This window comes from Crassostrea angulata, chromosome 4 (assembly GCF_025612915.1).
Source record: "Crassostrea angulata isolate pt1a10 chromosome 4, ASM2561291v2, whole genome shotgun sequence".
Lineage (NCBI taxonomy): Eukaryota > Metazoa > Mollusca > Bivalvia > Ostreida > Ostreidae > Magallana > Magallana angulata.
In genome coordinates, this window is record NC_069114.1 from 49,434,896 (window position 1) to 49,453,169 (window position 18,274).

The 18,274-nt window shown below is 34.5% G+C and overlaps 1 protein-coding gene across 2 annotated transcripts; it reads right to left on the reverse strand.

The window, feature by feature from the left end:
- Nucleotides 1–1,418: 1,418 nt before the first annotated feature.
- On the reverse strand, nt 1,419–10,655 carry LOC128181112 (uncharacterized). Of its 2 annotated transcripts, XM_052849381.1 has the most exons (7): nt 10,311–10,655; nt 7,767–7,851; nt 6,958–7,110; nt 6,458–6,669; nt 5,537–5,709; nt 4,329–4,504; nt 1,421–4,163 (listed from the first exon to the last, which is right to left on the reverse strand). In XM_052849381.1, exons 1-7 carry the CDS (start codon nt 10,590–10,592, stop codon nt 4,120–4,122), a joined length of 1,125 nt encoding a protein of 374 aa, XP_052705341.1. In that variant the 5' UTR covers nt 10,593–10,655; the 3' UTR covers nt 1,421–4,119. The 2 variants fall into 2 exon arrangements, with proteins under 2 accessions (XP_052705342.1, XP_052705341.1); XM_052849382.1 differs by lacking the exon at nt 6,958–7,110 and having other exon boundaries at nt 1,419–4,163.
- Between the last annotated feature and the right edge of the window lie 7,619 nt (nt 10,656–18,274).

Sequence of the window (18,274 nt, forward strand, 5' to 3'; positions counted from 1 at the left end):
CGTTCCTGAATATTTTTTTTAGTAAATATTCCTTTATAATATATTTCTGGATCTCAAGATCCATAAAGTTTCAATGAAATGTGCAGTTGCTTTAATATTTGTTTTCATAACTTCTAAGATGATTTTGTCTGTTTTTAATTTTGCCATTCAGTTTCTGATATCTTTGATTTAAAGCGCATTTTTTAAAACTAATTATTGTTTAACATCATCAAGAATATTTTCATATCCATTTTATATCAGCATTTTCATTCATCGAATTTATTGCATATCAATTTAAGCATTTTTATTCATTATATTGGAAAGTTTGTACAAATTTATTGGGATTTTACGTACGTCATTTTTATAGACACAGTAATGACGTCTACAACTTCACCTTCTGTTAAAAATAAAACATTTTTTGAGACAAACAGCTAAAACTGAAGAATAACAGGTTTAATTCTTACTTAATATCTTTTAAGTTTTAAATAGGAAATATACTTTAAAAGATATTTCTATATATATTTATTTGATATATAGCATAGATCAAGTTAGTACTCACCCTGTTCAAAGTTACAATGTGTTGTTTCGGGACAGTAAAAATACTGCTTGGTTCTTGTTTGTTTCCATTGATATATTTTGGCATATTTCATTATAATTCTTAGAAGCTAAGAAAAACTCCAATTTTGGCCTAAACTTTGCTATATCTCAAATTTTTGTAATGTGACCCCCTACTTGTTACACTTTTAAATGAGACATTCAATGTATGTCTATTTGTATGCAAAGTTTTGGAAAGAAGACATGACTATAATTTTTTTGATATGCGTTATCATATGATTACTCCAAAATTTTGTAACATCTGTTATTGTGTTCATTATATACTGGCCTTTGAAGCCACTAGTAAAGCAAGAATTTTTAAACTTTGACTTAGATTTTACTTTTATAGTCACTACTTGTGTTCAACTTCATACTGTATCAAAATCATAACTAAATATTATTTTAAACTATAAATATTTGTTTGATTTCTTCAAATTATCAATTTCCATGTCAAATTTTAGCAAAGATTTCAGGAAAATTATTATTTCTGTTTTGGGCCATATATTTCCAAAAAATGGCTTGTTACATGGGTCAGATAAAAAATAAAAGAACGTTTTAGGTCCCATCTTTATATCCAAGTTGATTTCGGATGATTAACATTACTATTATTTGAGGTGCCAACCTCCTTAAGCAGATATCAATTCACATTCAAGGATTTTCAATCAGTCGCAGCATAACGCAATGATTGAGCTTTTTATAAATATGTTCAGAGAACAGAAAAGGGATATCAATTTATATTATAAAAAGCACAATGTCCTTGATAAGAATAAAACAGCAAAGGGTTAAATATTTATTTAAACAATTATTATTAAAAATGTGATTTTAACCCTTTTTTCATCTTGAAACGTAAAGTTATTTCACGATTTAACGTAAAAAAACATAGATATTTACGCTGAGGAATAATAAAGAAATTTAAAAAGTCAACACCAGGATATAATCAGAGTTGAAAGCACCCCTTTGTTATTGTACCTTGTACTCTACTAAAACATAACACATTCTCCGAGTGTTATCGTTGCCGAAGATTCTGTATACAATGCACAAATATATCACAATGAAGTCTGCCCTTGCTTTGATTTTAACCCGTAACAATCGAATAATTATAATTCGACACACAACTATCTAGTAAATTCTTTAATCTTTTATATTTAAAATTATGCTTCTTCAAAAAAAAATCTCAAACGATTTTAAAAGAACTTTATATACAGAAAAAGGAATGTTCTAATGTATTGTTTACAGAAAATACGACGTAAACTACATACTAGTATACAATTTAACAAATACATAAATTAAACAAGTGAAAAGCTGTCAATGTGACAGCAAACCGGGTTTTCTTTTATGTAAACTGTATCCATAATCCATGTCAACCCTTATCCAGTGAAATGGAGTACCCTACATGTATATGCAACATTTTGCCAAAAAATGACTAAGTTCAAAAGCTGGTATTTTTTGCATAAATTATTGGAAATCAAAATCCTAGCAATATGCACATTTCTGATATATGTACAATTGATCTGCAAAAGAACAACTTCCTATCTTGAGAACTGTAGGAGGAGTTATCCGTACAATGAGGGTTCCCAATATGCAATATTTTGCCAAAAAATGACTAAGTTCAAAAGCTGGCATTTTTTCGATAAATTATCGGAAATCATAATCCTAGCAATATGCACATTTCTGATATATGTAAAATTGATCTGCAAAAGAACAACTTCCTATCTTGAGAACTGAAAGAGGAGTTATCCGTACAATGAGGGTTCCCAATATGCAATATTTTGCCAAAAAATGACTAAGTTCAAAAGCTAGTATTTTTTCGATAAATTATCGGAAATCATAATCCTAGCAATATGCACACCTCTGATATATTTACAATTGATCTGCAAAAGAACAACTTTCTATCTTGAAAACTGTAGGAGGAGTTATCCGTACAATGAGGGTACCCTTTTGGCAGCCGCCCATCCGCCCACCCATCCGCCAGCCATTTTCACCATTTTAATAACCGGATTTTTCCGTTGGAAAACCCGGTTAAAAAAATGGATTTCCAAAATAATAAGTTAAGCCAATCATAAAATTTTAATGAGTTCTTATTCAACTTCACCATTCTTTACTCTATGCAAGTCCCTATTTGCTGTCCTCACCATCCTCTGTCTCGGGTTTTTGCTTTTGCCGATGTCTGTATATATTTGTTTCTCTTGTGTTTTTCAATACGTTGTTTTGGTCGGTCTATTTTCCTCCTTTCTTCAGTGTGTCTTTGCAGCAGTAAAAGTCTTGGTATCTCCTGTCGTCCTTATTCAATGCTCTTCTTCAAGTTGGGGAGAATGTCCTTACGGTTAGTTGTATAGCATGCTGCTGCTTTGCTAAATATTTTTTTATCTAACCTTTCTTTTAAAATCTCTTCCTGGATCTCAAGATCCACGAAGTTACAATGGAATGCGCATTTGCTTTAATTATTTTTTATATATTCTAAGATAAATTTATATGTTTTTATTTTCTTCATATAGTTTCTGATATTGCTGATTTAAAGCGCATTTCTTGAACCTAATTATTGTCTAAGGACGACGAACCTAATTCAGCTTGCGCAAATATATCGTGCACCCAAAAAGAGCAATTGTTACGAACATCAAGTTCTCAATAATACGTTACAATCACTAAAATACAATGAAAATTGCTTATGAAGCAATATTTATCTGTTCTACGTCGCCAATCATCTACGTCATCGTATTACACATTTTATATAGACACTACGTCTGAACTTGCTATTTTTAAAACATGATAAAATCCATTTTTCAACATTAGTCAACACTAATAGATTTCTTTAGAAGATGTCACAGTACTGTTGTGAGTTTGATATTAACTCAAATTATTTATTACCATCTACAAAGATTAGTTTTCAGAGTTTGAACAAAACATTTACATTCTGATCCGCCTCGATCCTCATATTTAAAACAGCGTTAAACCTTTTTTGAGCTTAAGGTTTGAACTATTTAATCCAAAACAAATGTAAAGCACACAGCAATAGTTGATTTGTTTCATAAATCAACCTCGAATTAAAGTACATAACCTTTTTCTTAGACTTTGAACAGTATTTTTCATGCAAACTTGACAAAAATAACAAAACATCGCATTTGGCATGTGCCCCCGTAAAAACAAAGTCAGTGACATTATCATTTTTACATGAAATTAATTCAAAATCATCTTACAAGTATCATATTTCAATTTGGATAGAAAATCCATTTTAGAATTTTAAAAAAATTATTTCTCCTCTCACAAAAATACCTTTCCCATTATGTTTTACTGAAGTAATGCAACAAATTTTTGACATGGTCTCTACTAAAAATCTAATTCGATCTTCATGTTATTTTTTTTTATTGATTTCGATAGATCTTTAGTAACCCTAACTCATTTAAAATATTCATAAAAATCACTATTGTAAAAATGAATTGGGTCCGCCGTCGTCCTTAATAACATCCAAATTTAAAATAATTGCACATCCGTTTTATATCACTATTTTCATTCATTACATTGGAAAATTTGTAAAAATTTAGTTGGATTTTACGTCATCTTTATAGACACTGTCATGACGTCAGCAACTTGATCTATGTTAAAAATAGAACATTTTTGAGATGGATAGATAAACTTGAAAACAAATAGGCTTATTGTTTACTCAATAATCTTTAGGTTTTAAAAAGGGAATACACTCCAACAAATACTTACATGTATATATTTATTAAATAAATAGAATAGATCAAATTAGTACTCACGTGCACCCTGGTCAAATTTACACTGTGTTGTTTCGGGACAATAAAAATACTGCTTGGTGCTTGTTTGCTCTCGGGGACAAAGCTTTCCTGGTTCAGCATATGATGATGACATCCAAAATATGTCATTCGGACAACCCCCATAACTTTTCCATATTTGAAAGTTTCTCCATTGTCCCCTGTAGATATACATTAAAAACGTCCTTTGTATGTGTTCTTTGACATAATTATTGATGTAATACCTCTAGTTAATTTGTTTTTGATGAGTCCTTACTTAACAAAGATGCAGTTACTGACAAAGAATTTAGGCTTTGTAATTCCCTTAAGGGAAAATTATTTTTTAATGTTACTGAGGGGGCTGTACATTACTCAGTCTGCATGATGACGACATCCAAAACAGATAATTTGGGCAACCGCCCTTGTTTTTACATATTTGAAAGTTTCTCCATTCTCCTCTTAAAGGTGCATTTTCTTCAAAAGTTGTCACCATCTTGTAACTTTAAATTTTTTACGAATTTGAATTTTCAAACAGTTGTCTAAAAATATTCAAATAACATGCTGCAATATATATTTGATTTAAATGCTACAATTAGACAATGAACGTAGAGCATGCGTAGTTTGCAACGCATGAAACTTGTTCCGAGAAAGCGCGGCAGGAGAAAGATATATTACAGGTATTACCAAATTAGCTTATACGACCAGTGACCCGTCTTTTAGCAGTTCTTTTACGCTGTACGCAATTTAGTGCTCTATTGCAAAAATGTATCGTCCAGAAAAAACTCTCTTAAATTAAAATGATTTTTACAAATTTATGTCAATACCGTCTCATTTCTATACCTTCGCTTACTGCATATAGGCACAGAGGAACATTTTTAACATTTTCCAAAACCAAATAATATTTCATACGTTCGTTTTCGACATTTTGTTTAGATTTTAGATGCCTTCTTAAAAAGCAATTTATTTAGGCACTATTTTTTAATTTGAATTTATCTATAATACAAATTTTTTTTATTTGTAAACGGGGATTTTTAGTTTAATGTGTTTGTACTGAGATGACGCTATATTATCTTCATATACCAATCTGTTGACGCTCCTTAAGACTGCAATCGAAACCTACGTAACTGCTTGTGTATGAAGAAATGATACTTCGTGAATAACATTTTTTTCGAACTTTAATGTATAAGTAGAAGTCAATATAACAAATATCTTACGCATCAACATCTCCTTCAAGGCTGAAATAATTGTACGTTTGATTGGGGGTGACATCGGACCAGCTACTGGACAAGATCTTACTGGGAGAGAACCAGCTCTCTTGGCTGGTACCCGTCCCATTAAACACAACTTCCGCCACTTTTGTCCCATTTTTGTACAGGGATACGTTTACCTGTTTTTATTAAAAAGAATTAAATAACTGCACATGGTAGTTTACAGTGATTTCTGTTTACGAATATTTCCACAATATATACATACGTAACAATAAAGAAATAAAATTGTTATTTTCTTTCTCGTATATCATTCTATAGATGAAATTGATGCAATAAGTGAAGAAGACAATAGTCTTAATTATGTAACATGATTAGTAAAATGATATTTGCTCTTGCTGTGTATCCTCTTTAAAGTGTGTGACGCATCAATACGTTTCAACTCATAAATATAAGTTAAATAAATTTGGAAAACATTACTATAAGGATGGCTGAAGCTGAACGTTTTCGTGATAAAAATAATTCATCGTTCAAAACTTTTGAGTCGAATGAAAGTCAATCAAAATAATTTTATCCGAGATATAAGGACTTCACTTTTTGCATTTTTAATGTGCAAAAGCAATTGGACCGTAAATCAGATATCTATCCACATGTGATTTTGGGATTTTGTCAAAATAATTGATATCGGCTTTTTCTTAATTTGTAACTTAAAAGAACGTGTCTACTTCATCGCAATCACTGCATGATTCATTAATTTGACTTTCAGTTTTAAAATAAATCACACATTAGTGTAACGTATCTTTAGAACACCCTTTTGATACACATCATCATAGACAAGAAGAGGCTATTGTATTGCAATGAAAAACATTAAAGCTACCAACGTCGATGTTTAGTGCATTTTAGAAGGTCAAGATTATATATAGTACTCACTTTAAAGTTACCAAGTGACTGCCACCGATCGATGAGCGATGTTCGGTAGTTGGTCGTACAGAGTGGAGACTTTGTGATAGAGGTACAATACTCGTCATTTACGTTCTCGTTTGTTTCATCGCTCGTACCGTTAGAAATAAACGACAGATAGTCAGAGTCAGTTCCCCCACTCTGGCCCCTGTAGATCAAAATCCAGCCGTCCTCTTCTTTATCTAAATTAGTAAAATGAAATCATATTAAATATTATTTAATAAACTGTTAAACTGCTTTTGTTACAAAGCAATTTTTAAAATGTATTACAAGTAACTACATTTGAAATGAAAAAGAAAATTAAGTATGTAATCTTTCTTTCTATGCAACAAACAATTTTAAGCATGAAAAGAATCTATTTATCGAATAAATAAAGAAAAACATACCAGTAAGATGACTGGTTTTATATAATAATATTTTAGGAATGCAACTCTTACACATTGCAATCCAATCATTTATTTCTTACTTACAACATCTAAAGTCAGTGGCGTTTTTATCCAAGCCTGTCTCTGTGCACGTCAGTGAAGTTATGTAATTGTAGCCTGTTTCACACTGCATAGATTCCCAAGACATAAGTTGTCCGCCATTAAATTTAGCATTTTTTATTCTAGGCATATTACAACCTAATAAGAAAATGCTATCATTACTCTTCAAGGATTTTATTACTTTTTTCATCTGTGTTTAACAAAATCTAAAGCATAATAAAATACGACTACCTGAGAGTAACATAATCAAAGAAGCCTATGTTGTAAGGACATTAACAACATCAACACAAAGTTTCCTTTTGGAATGAATTATTAAATAAACTAGATACTAACGTTAAAGTAATACCGAGCAGGTTGTGTGTAATGAAATTTATCCTGAAAATAAATATTTACCATTTTTTTTAAAAACCTTGATAAGCCAGAAAACAATTATTGGCGAGTACACATTATCACAACACAATTATTCCATTACTTACACTTTCAAATCAAAACTCGAAATTGTAATCTCTGCAATTATCATTAATTATTTTTGCACGAATATAAAAAGTATAGCTAGTATTTCAATATTAAAATTCGATTTTGCATGAATATAAAAAGTATACCTAATATTTTAAAACGAAAATTCAGTTCTTTAAGACTTTGCTACCACTTTCAAAATAACTATGTCTTAAAATTAAGAAAAAAAATTTAGGATAATTGACAAATATTTTTTAAAAAATAGTCTGTCTGTCTGTCTGTCTGTCTGTCTGTCTGTCTGTCTGTCTCTCTTTCTCTCAAAACAAAACTATTGTTACCTTGGAAAATACAGGATGGTCCAGACTTTGTGACGACACATTTTTTCCTGCTTGAGCACTGAATGTCTCCACAGACCGAACTGTTCTGAAATCAAAGTTTCATAAATGAACAATTAGAGGTCTTTCCACCCTAATATTTTAATAAGTTGCTAGATTGCTAAAAAAAAATTACAAAATATTCTCATACCTATAATTCATATTGTACTATAAAATGGGAAAACCTCAAACCCACAAGTGATTTTTAAAGATTTTTTTTCAAGTCATTTAGGAATTCCATGTTGACTATATACAAAACTGAACCAAGTGAATATTCTTTACAAAGGCATATAAACAGAAAACCTAACAATAGAAGAGCGTGTTTGGAGGCTAGCTATCTTTGTATAATATGAATTGGTTGACTGTAAAACAAGTTCAACTTGAGTAACCACATGACTTGTTGTGATACCTGACCCAACTGAATACCTTTTTGCGCAATCCAGCAAGCTTTTGAAACCCTTAATATAATTCTGCTTTTCAAAAAATATGAAAATTCATAAATTAACAGATTTTCAAATGACCTTGAACTTTTACCATATGTCATTTTGTTCGGCCAAGGTAGACGCTCCCATACGAAGTAGTCCAAAGTCTTTATGGTAAGTAATAAAAAAGTTGGAAGTGGTTTTACCAAAGTTTCAATACTTTCAGGGGCAATTACTGCTAGATGGGGGCCTCAGATCTTTTCGAAATGAAAAATTGGAAAATCCTCTATTTGTACTAAAGAGATTGCTAAAAGTTCCACGTCTCTATCTCTTATGGTTTCAGAGGAGTATATCGATAACAAGCATTTAGTATTATAGAGGCAATAACTCTGTAAATATTCAAAGGTGAGAGTCAAGGCGCTATATTTTAAAATGTCTTACGATGTCCTACTACATCCATAAAAAAGTTTTTCTCTAGCACCCTAAAAAGAGATCTAAACACTTGTTAATTAACAGATTTCCAAATGACCTTGACCTTTGACCTTTATGTCAATTTGTTTGACCAAGGTAGACGCTTCCATACCAATTGGTCCAAAGTCTCTATGATAAGTAATAGAAATTGGAGGTGATTGTTTTGATGGTTTCAGAGGAGTAGCGATAACAAGCATTTTCTTCTCGAAAGGCAATTACTCTGTAAGATCTGGGAGCGACACAGGGTCAATTGGTACCATAACGTTTAATGAGCAATTACATAAAGTTTAAACTGTTTGGATAACTCTAATAACAAAAAAAATGACACCGAGGTAAGAAGAAGAAGAAGAAGAAGAAGAAGAAGATACATAAAGAAAACAAGAGGTCTTTCACCTGAAAGGTGAAAAGACCTAATAAATGACATATCAAGTGCCTTAATTTACTTAGTTGTAGGTACTTGTAATATTATATAAGTTGTTGACTTTTGTTTGTCTTTTTTAAGGGGGGGGGGGGTGGGTGGGTGGGTTTTTTGTTTCTCTTTTTTGTTGTTGTTCAGAGATGAAAACAATCATACGAATTACAATTTACATGTATGTAAGATATTTAATATTGCAGTTTTAAAGATACCAAACAGTCGTAAACCTAGTTAGCCTCAAACGCATTGTAACAGCAGAGAAAGTACTTAATTTGCAATCAAAAGGTCCCTAGAGTCTTGTTTTCTTAATCAAATCAACGTTGATCTAAAAACAAATGAGTATTGAATAACATGAATTAGTTCTCGTAGATATGGATTGGAAAATAGATAATTTGTTTTGGATGAAATCATTGTCAACGAACTAAAATCACCCTCTTTTCTACCCCCCCCCCCCCTACTCCAAATAAAACCCCCAAGAAAATGTACAGCAAGATGATTGGTCATTTGCAACCATAGAAATCTGAATTGTTCTCGAAACATTAAAAACAAAACATTTCAAAGGAAATCGAAACTCTAGGTCCAGTGATCGCAAAGGTAATAAAATCATACATACAATTTAGAGTTTTCTAAATATACTCCAACTGAAGTACATTTGCATTATATCATTTTATTACTTTATGTGCATATTTTAATACCTTTTTGCAAATATATTGTTTTTATTCCTTTCAGAGTTAATTCCTGTTATTTGTGTTTCTAAGAATAATTTTACCATAATAATATTTATGATAAGATCTTTGATAAATTAAATGCTAGCGATTGATAGTTAATATTGACCTTATCTTAAATAAATCTAGAATTGGTAAATCTATATTGGATTGGAAACACACGTGGGTATTCAAAGTAGGTGAATTATTGATAATGTTGAATGACCAAGTCCTTATTGACTGCAATGCATTGCTTTTGAAATGGAATAGTTATGGATGGGAAGAATGGTAACTAGCTATAGATTAAACTCCTGTAATATACAATATTGACGCAATATCTACAAACAGACAATTTGAATGAATAAAGGAAATGCTAATTATGTGATATGGTCATTTAATATTTTGTAAGATTTGATTTATCATTAAATTGTCTTTAAATTACTAATATATCTTAAAGTAAATTTTTTCTATTATGCTCTAATATGCATGTTCTTACCACAGAGGTTAAGATCTCTATGTAGGTACTCCCCTCTCTGTCTAAGATAGCTTCCGGTTTGTCAGTGGCACTGTCTGTATTCAAATCACAACTAAGATGTACCCGGTTATAGTTCGCAGACTTACATCGCCCGGGGTAAGATTGACACTCCTTGACACACATCTGTTTACCCATTTTATCAAGACTCGCGAATGTAAAACCTGACAGATACTTGCCATAAAACTCGGAGGATGATCTCGCAAGGCTGAAAAGCAACGCGAATAGATATGATTTAAGGAACATTTTAGACCATCGTCACCAGAGCCACTGTGGAGTAACTGATAAACTTTAATTTCCGACCGCTTACTGCTGGCTTATATTACCATTCTTCCAACAGACGTATCGACCCAATCAGAAACATTATTGCATCATTAGACCAATGAACACCGAAGAGTACTTGCAATGCTTTGTTTGTATTAATAATCAGGGGATATAAAATAACAAAAGGTGATGCTCTAATGATGCAGTCCTGGCATTCAATATATGGCGTACTTCAATCAACAACTTTAAGGACTAATAATCATTAAGGTATTCTGTATCCAACGGAAAACCTGATTGTTTTGGTACTGTTTCTGATTTTTAAGGTTTTCCGTCTACAACAGGAGACTTTATTGTTATTGTAGGTTTCTTATTCTTCTTCTTAATAAGGTATTCCCTATCTTCATACTATCTTATCTAATTGTTTGTTATTGTTTTTTGACTGGTCTTAACCAGGGAACCATTCCTGGGATTAAAAAATAAGCGCGGGTGCTAATTTTAAAGGAGATAAAAAAAAACCACAAGATGTCTGGCCGTTTAATTTTTGTACTAATACGTGGTCATTTGAATTTTTGATGAGTATTTTCTAAATGGGGGAGGATGAAAACACAAAGGCTTGATTCTGTGGTTTTTGCCACTTAAGGAGGGAATTGGTTTTTTTTTAAAGTTTTCAATTTACAATTTCTTTCTAAAGTTGCGTGTCATTAGTAAAAATATATATTATTTAAAAAATTAATATTGTGAAGACACCTAAGCGATCTCATTAACTAAAAACGTTAAGCTTTTAAAATGTAACGGGCGGTTGCCCAATGTTATACAGTACTGTATATAGTCCCGAATTAAGCACAGAAATCGATTCTAGTTTTATAACCGTTTATTAAGATATTACAACAATACTTGCACAGCGTAACAATAACAGTGCTTACTGTTCAAATGTTTTCCACCCCACTCTCTCAAATCCTGCTTCTCAACAATATATGGACATACCAAACAACGTCGGGCTACCCCGGGCCGGGACGTACTGTGACGTCATACTTAACGAATGACGTTAATTATACAACGAATGCGACAACTTGATATACGTGAACAATATTACTATAATAACAATATGCACACTAATACACATAAACATATGCTGATTAAATACAATTCAATTACTGAAATATTAATTAATACACATAAAATAAACAAGTCTACCGCCACACTCCCCCCTTCCCAAGACCTAATGTACTATGTACATTAGTCTCAATTATCAAACATCAAATGTGCATACGATAAAGAACTGAACAAGTATCAATAATACATAAGAATACTTACATATCATAATAAGCAACACGACATTTTCATATATTACAACATATAAGATATGAATGGATACACACATGTCAAATCACAAAGTAAACAATATGAAAATTATCAAAGTTCACAAATTAAAGTTAATGAAATTAAGCACATTTATAAATTGTCTCACGTTCACGGTTCGGGGAAGAGTTCCTCACGCTCAAGTAATTCAGTAATTTTCCTCTTCAATGCGCGGTTTTCGCTCTCTAGTTCGCGGAGGGACGATCCAGGTCGCTGTAGTCGTTCCAAGCGCTCCTTAGCTAACAGACGCACACGAGCAATTCTGTCAATCTGGTTACCCAGTTTTACAATATACATCTGGAGTGAGTTCTCACTTGAAGGTATGGGCGGTATAGCAAAATCGTCGTCACAATATGAATAAGTCTGCGTTGATTTAGACTGTGGTTTGTGTAAATAATCGTCAAGGGAAATTTTCTTCGAGTCGGTCTGCGTTGATACACTTGCAAGTTCCATCGTAGAGAGAAGAGGGGCTGCCATCAAAGAAGAAGGTTCCAACGTCAGAGAAGGTTCCAACGGCAACGAAGACGGGTCCAACGACGACGAAGACTGTTCCAACAAGGAAGAAGACGGGTCCAACTCGGGAGAGGACGTCTGCACCGAGGGAGAAGATGGCTCCAACGAGGAAGAAGATGGCTCCAACGAGGAAGAAGATGGCTCCAACGAAGAGGACGGCTCAATCAACGGGGGAGGAATGACCACAGTCCCGGGAGCAACATTCGCCATCGAGGGGAATCCAGGCAGGGAAAGGACGCCGGCTGTCGGGAAGGTCTCTGCACGGCGGAAGTTGTATTTCAGAAGTCCGGGGTCGATAAAATTGGTGGCCCTCACCATCTGGCTGGTTGCCTTAGCGATAGTCAAACCGAGGATGGAAGGATTCGTCTCTTTATGTGTAAACTTAAGGTGGCTTTTCATGTCCGATTTCCTCCTGACCAGTGCCTTACATCCTTGGTGAGGGCACGCCCACTTCTGTACCTCACGAACATGACGTTCTTCCCAATGGCGCTGGAATTTCGCCCTCGATGGGAAGGTCCCTTGAAAGTTGCAATCTGCAACAGGGCATCCCATGTTGGCAACATAGCCAAACTCCTCTACCTCCAAGTTGAAGATGCTTTCTTCGAAGTTGAAATCATCATCGGCCATGATGTCTAGTACGTCTATACATGCATTAGGTACAACGTCCATGAATGAACTTGACATAATTCCTGACAAAAAAAATAAACTGTTAAGTTCATAAACTCTACAAAACACCAACCTATATCCTCAAGAACAAGACCTTTCTCTAGTCTTATGTTCAAGTGAATGTAATTCACTAAGTTTCTCACAACAAATAAAACCAAGCATAAACAAAATCGCTCAATATATCAACATTCGCAAACATGTACAGATACAGTCGATACACAACCGAAAGCACTAGCCCATGGTTTTAAACTATATATATGTATGCATGTATCATGTACGAATAATATCCACCATAACTCACTTCATATGAGTGTAAAAACAATATATTAAAACAATTTATGTCATAAAGTTCACACGTCTTATTCATGTACCTACATGTATGTTCACGGACCTATATATAAATGAGTATTCATTACACTCTAATTCTCTCGATGGAAATTACAACACCAACAACAAGACTAATTTCTTTACTGAATCGCTTTAAATTTCAATATTTAACGTAGTTTATTATATTTATGGACTGAAAATAATTTTGGGTTTGAGGCGTCTGCCTCTTCTACTGAATTGCGGTGATTTGGGTCTGGGTTCAACCCTATCATCACTTTCCTCCTCATACTCATTTCTATCATAATTAAAATCCACCCCCTGTCCCTCACCTGACTCTAATTTCTGATTGAGTAACTTTAAATGGTCAACATGTACTATTTTTAGTTTCCCGTCACTGCATCTTTTTATTTCATAAGTTATATCTGATAATTTTCTGACAACCTCGTAAGGCCCTGTCCATCCTAAACCAAGTATTTGGTTTGCTTCAGGTGGATACCAGCAAGGCACTAATGTTTTTGGTTCGAATGACCTAATCTTTAATTTAGTGTCGTAGTAACGCTTTTGTTTCTGAAAACTACTCTGTAAATTTTCATGCGCGAAGTCAAATGCATTTTGCATTGCTTCTTTTAACCATTCGACGTATTTTACGGGACATTCTATAGGGGCGTTATTAGGGTGAGTCGGTGACCCTGTGATTATGTCGATAGGGAGTGAAGTCTCCCTTCCTAGCATTAGAATATTTGGGGTACACTTAGTATTTTCTTGTACTGAGGCTCGGTATGCCATAGTTAATAACGGTAAATGTTCATCCCAATCATCTTTATAATCATTGACGAACATCGCCAACATTTGTTGTAGAGTTCTGTTAAAGCGCTCTATCATCCCGTCTGATTGGGGATGAAAGGGCGTTGTCCTGGATTTTTCAATTTCAAAAATGTCACACATTCGTTTAAAAAGATTTGACTCGAATTCGCGCCCTTGGTCTGTATGAATTCTTAAAGGCGAGCCATATCGGCATATAAATTCACATACTAATTTGTCAGCGACAGTCTGTGCCGTGTGGTCTGGAAGAGGATAGGCCTCTGTCCACTTCGTAAAATAATCTCCGACCACCATAATATATTGATTGCCCTTATCAGTTATAGGGAGAGGACCCATTATATCTATTGCGACGCATTGTAAGGGTCGGTACACTGGTTCGCGTTTCATGGGCGACTTGCCCAACCCTGGACCGGGTTTCCTACGCTGACATGGAACGCAGGTCTGACACCAGCGAGATACATCGCTTGTCATCCCTGGCCAATAGTACCTAGCCCTAACTTTACCTAAGGTCTTCTCTCGACCTAAATGTCCAGCTGACTTTGCATCGTGTAATTGATTTAAAATTTCTGTTCTAAGGACTTTAGGCACAACTGTTTGTAAATATGTCAAACCGTTCTCGTTTTTCCATACTCTACTTAAAATGTCATTTTCCAGTTTTAACAGCTGTCGTTCTCGTATAAGCGCTGTCATTTCAATGCTAGTACTTTTAAGCTTTGATATATCTGTACCATTTTTCAAACACTCTCGAATTTCACATATAGATTTGTCATTAGTCTGGGCTTCTATCATACTTTGATTACTCCAGTGAGGTAACCAATTTGGTTCATGTTGATTTATTAGACCGTGTTCTGTAGAGTGAGACGACTGGTCAGCATCTTGTGCTGATGTCTCTTTGTTCGAACTATCCTGCGAATCTACGGCAGTAACGATCGCAGAGCAAACTTGCTCTTTCCCACATTGTTTGCACTCCGCACGTAAACATCTGCGTCGCGGTCTACGCGACAACGCATCCGCATTACCATGCGAAACTCCTTTGCGGTGTTCGATACGAAAATCATAAGTATCGAGTAATGAGAGCCATCTTGCTACTATACCTTCCGGTTCTTTGAAATTTTTGAGCCAAATTAAAGACGAATGATCTGTCCGGATAAGAAAGTTTTTACCGCTAAGATAGTTTCTGAAATACTTTACAAACGTTATAACTGCAAGCAGTTCTCTGTAAGTTGTGCAATAACTCCGTTGAGAACGAGAAAGAGTCTTGCTAGCATAAGCGATGACTCGTTCCTCGCCATCTTGAATTTGTGACAAGACCGCGCCGATTCCGAAATTACTCGCGTCTGTGTCTAGCACAAATTGACCGACACGTGTGGGATAAGACAAGATGGGTGCGGAAATTAAAGCTTCTTTCAGCCTTTGAAATGCTACATCGCATTCATCGGTCCAGGAAAATTTTCTGTTTTTCTGAGTAAGTTGCGTTAATGGAAAGGCTATAGTTGAAAAGTTTTGAATAAATTTTCTATAGTATGACGCAAGACCCATAAAACTCCGAACGTCGGTAACAGATTCGGGCTGCGGCCAGTCGTCGACTGCCTTGATTTTCTCTTCATCGCATTTTATTCCGTCAACTGACACAATGTGTCCCAAATATCGAACTTCATCTTGAAAAAATGTACACTTTTTGGGTTTTAATTTTAACTTAGCACTTTTGAATCTGTCAAAAACTAGTTTCAAGTTGTCTAAAGTTTCTGTAAATGTTTTACCAAATACAATCACGTCGTCAAGATAAACGAGACAACGTTCCCATTGTAACCCGTTTAGAACAAGTTCCATTAGCCGTTCGAACGTTTTAGGACTGTTGGCCAATCCGAAGGGCATAACGCGAAATTGGTACAGCCCACGGTGAGTCGCAAAAGCCGTTTTAGGCTTATCCTCCTCGGACATTTTCACTTGGAAAAATCCTTGAGCGAGGTCTAAAGTACAGTAGTATTGAGCACCTGAAAGTGAGTCTAATGAATCATCGATTCTCGGTAAAGGATAGCTATCTTTAATTGTTTTTAAATTCAATTTTCTATAGTCGACGCAAAATCGAGTGCTATTATCCTTTTTCTTAACCAATACAATGGGCGCTGCCCATGGTGATTCACTTGGCTCAATGATGTGTAAGCCTTCCGTCTTACGGATCCAATTGCGGGTCAGCTCAAACTTAGTGATGACAAGTCCAGTATTTCTTTCTCAAGCGGTTTTATTAAGCGTGATCGTATAGTTACAATTACATCAGCTAATAGCAGCCCAAATCAGGAGTCTGCTCAATCTCATTTCAATAAGCGGAATCTATCTAAATCTATATCTCTCTTAATCTGTTCAACATCATTTTACATGGGTATATATAACATTTTACTTATGATGGACAGTTCTGACTAGTTTTGCCCATTTACGACGATCATGAGTGAACATTTAGTGTTCAAAATTAAGATTAATATTTTATTTCTAAATAAAGTAACAAAACCGTCAAAACTGCCAATCAAAATGTCTGAATTAATTGTACGCGAGCGCACGAGTTTTCCGATTCAAACTCATTGGTTAAGGCCAAGTCAAAATTTTTGAACTTCAAAACACCTTTGCCGGTATCAAAAGTAACATGATTACGAGCTAAAAAGTCTAATCCGAGAATTCCTTCAAGATTTCCTAAATCAGCTACCATAACCGTTTGACTGAATTCTTCATTCTCGATACATAAATTCATAGTACAGCGACCTAACACGGTCATAGGTTCTCCGTCAGCGGTCGTCAAAATTGACGATTCATTCTCCAGTTCAACATTTCTCAAGGAATCAAACATTTGCTTCGACAGCAAAGTAACTGCGGAACCCGTATCTACGAGCATTTTAATATCTGAGTTTCCTATTGAAACTTTTATAAACCAGCAGTGTTGAGAAATAGCAGCTAATCTGAAACTATTAGTATTTGGCCTTACATTTTTATCAAAATTTGCAACACAATTGTTTGTCTGAGCTGAGCCTGTGGCCTCCATCTCAGCCCGTTCTAGTTTAAATTAGCATGCTCCTTGGACTGTTGTGTCCTTGGAGTCCTGACTGACTCTTTTCTCGCGTAATTTGAATTTTTCTTAGGACAATTACGGCTGATATGACCTTCTTCATTGCAATTAAAACAAATAAACTTTTGAGAGTCTCTAGTTTTAATTTGCGAACGCGTGTGATTTCTCTGTTCGGTTTTCTCTACCTGACGGGGTCTTTCCGGTTTATTTAATAAATTGTTTAGAGATTCTTTGACATCTCTCATCGAATCCTCTAACCTATCAAGTCTAGATGTCTCGACGTTTGAATGACATGGGGTTTTCTGAATATCCTTTTCAGAATTTCCTGTGTTTGTCAAGGCCATAACATTTGAATGTACGGGCTCATTCGGTTTACGTAGTACATTGTACGAACCTTCAAAAGCTTCAAATTCTACAGCTAACGATATAGCTCGATCCAGCGTGCTCGGATGTGCAAACTGAATGTGTCTCTTGATATCTTGATTTCCTAACCCAGAAATATACTGCTCAACGATCAAACTCTCTCTCATTTCTATAGGTATAGATGGAAATGCGCGACTCGCTAAACGCTTAAGCGCATATCCATATTCAACTACCGATTCTTCGCGATTGCGACGTCTATTTCTAAATTCACAGCGATATGCTGTAACCCGTTCAGGTGGACAGAATCTCTGCATTAATACGGACTTTAAAGCTGCTTGGTCCGATTTTATATCAAATTTAATGCACGCTTTTAAACGATGGCTATGCTTAGTATATGTATAATAATAGACATTGCAGTAGTTTTCCCAGTCAATTAAGCCAAATTTCAATGAAGAAAAATACGTACAAAATCTGCTAACGAAACAAACGACATTAAAAGGTACCGCGTTATTTCGCCTCATGTTAAATTTCACCCCTGACGACGAGACGGGTATGGTTG

What these genes read in the sequence shown, in the direction of transcription:
- LOC128181112 (XM_052849381.1), bottom strand. Translation starts at nt 10,592, where the DNA reads ATGTTCCTTAAATCATATCTATTCGCGTTGCTTTTCAGCCTTGCGAGA. An exon ending in AGTCACTTGGTAACTTTAAA is followed by an intron (nt 5,710 to 6,457) that starts GTGAGTACTATA and finishes TAATAAAAACAG; the next exon opens with GTAAACGTATCCCTGTACAA. An exon ending in TAAATTTGACCAGGGTGCAC is followed by an intron (nt 4,164 to 4,328) that starts GTGAGTACTAAT and finishes TTTTTAACATAG; the next exon opens with ATCAAGTTGCTGACGTCATG.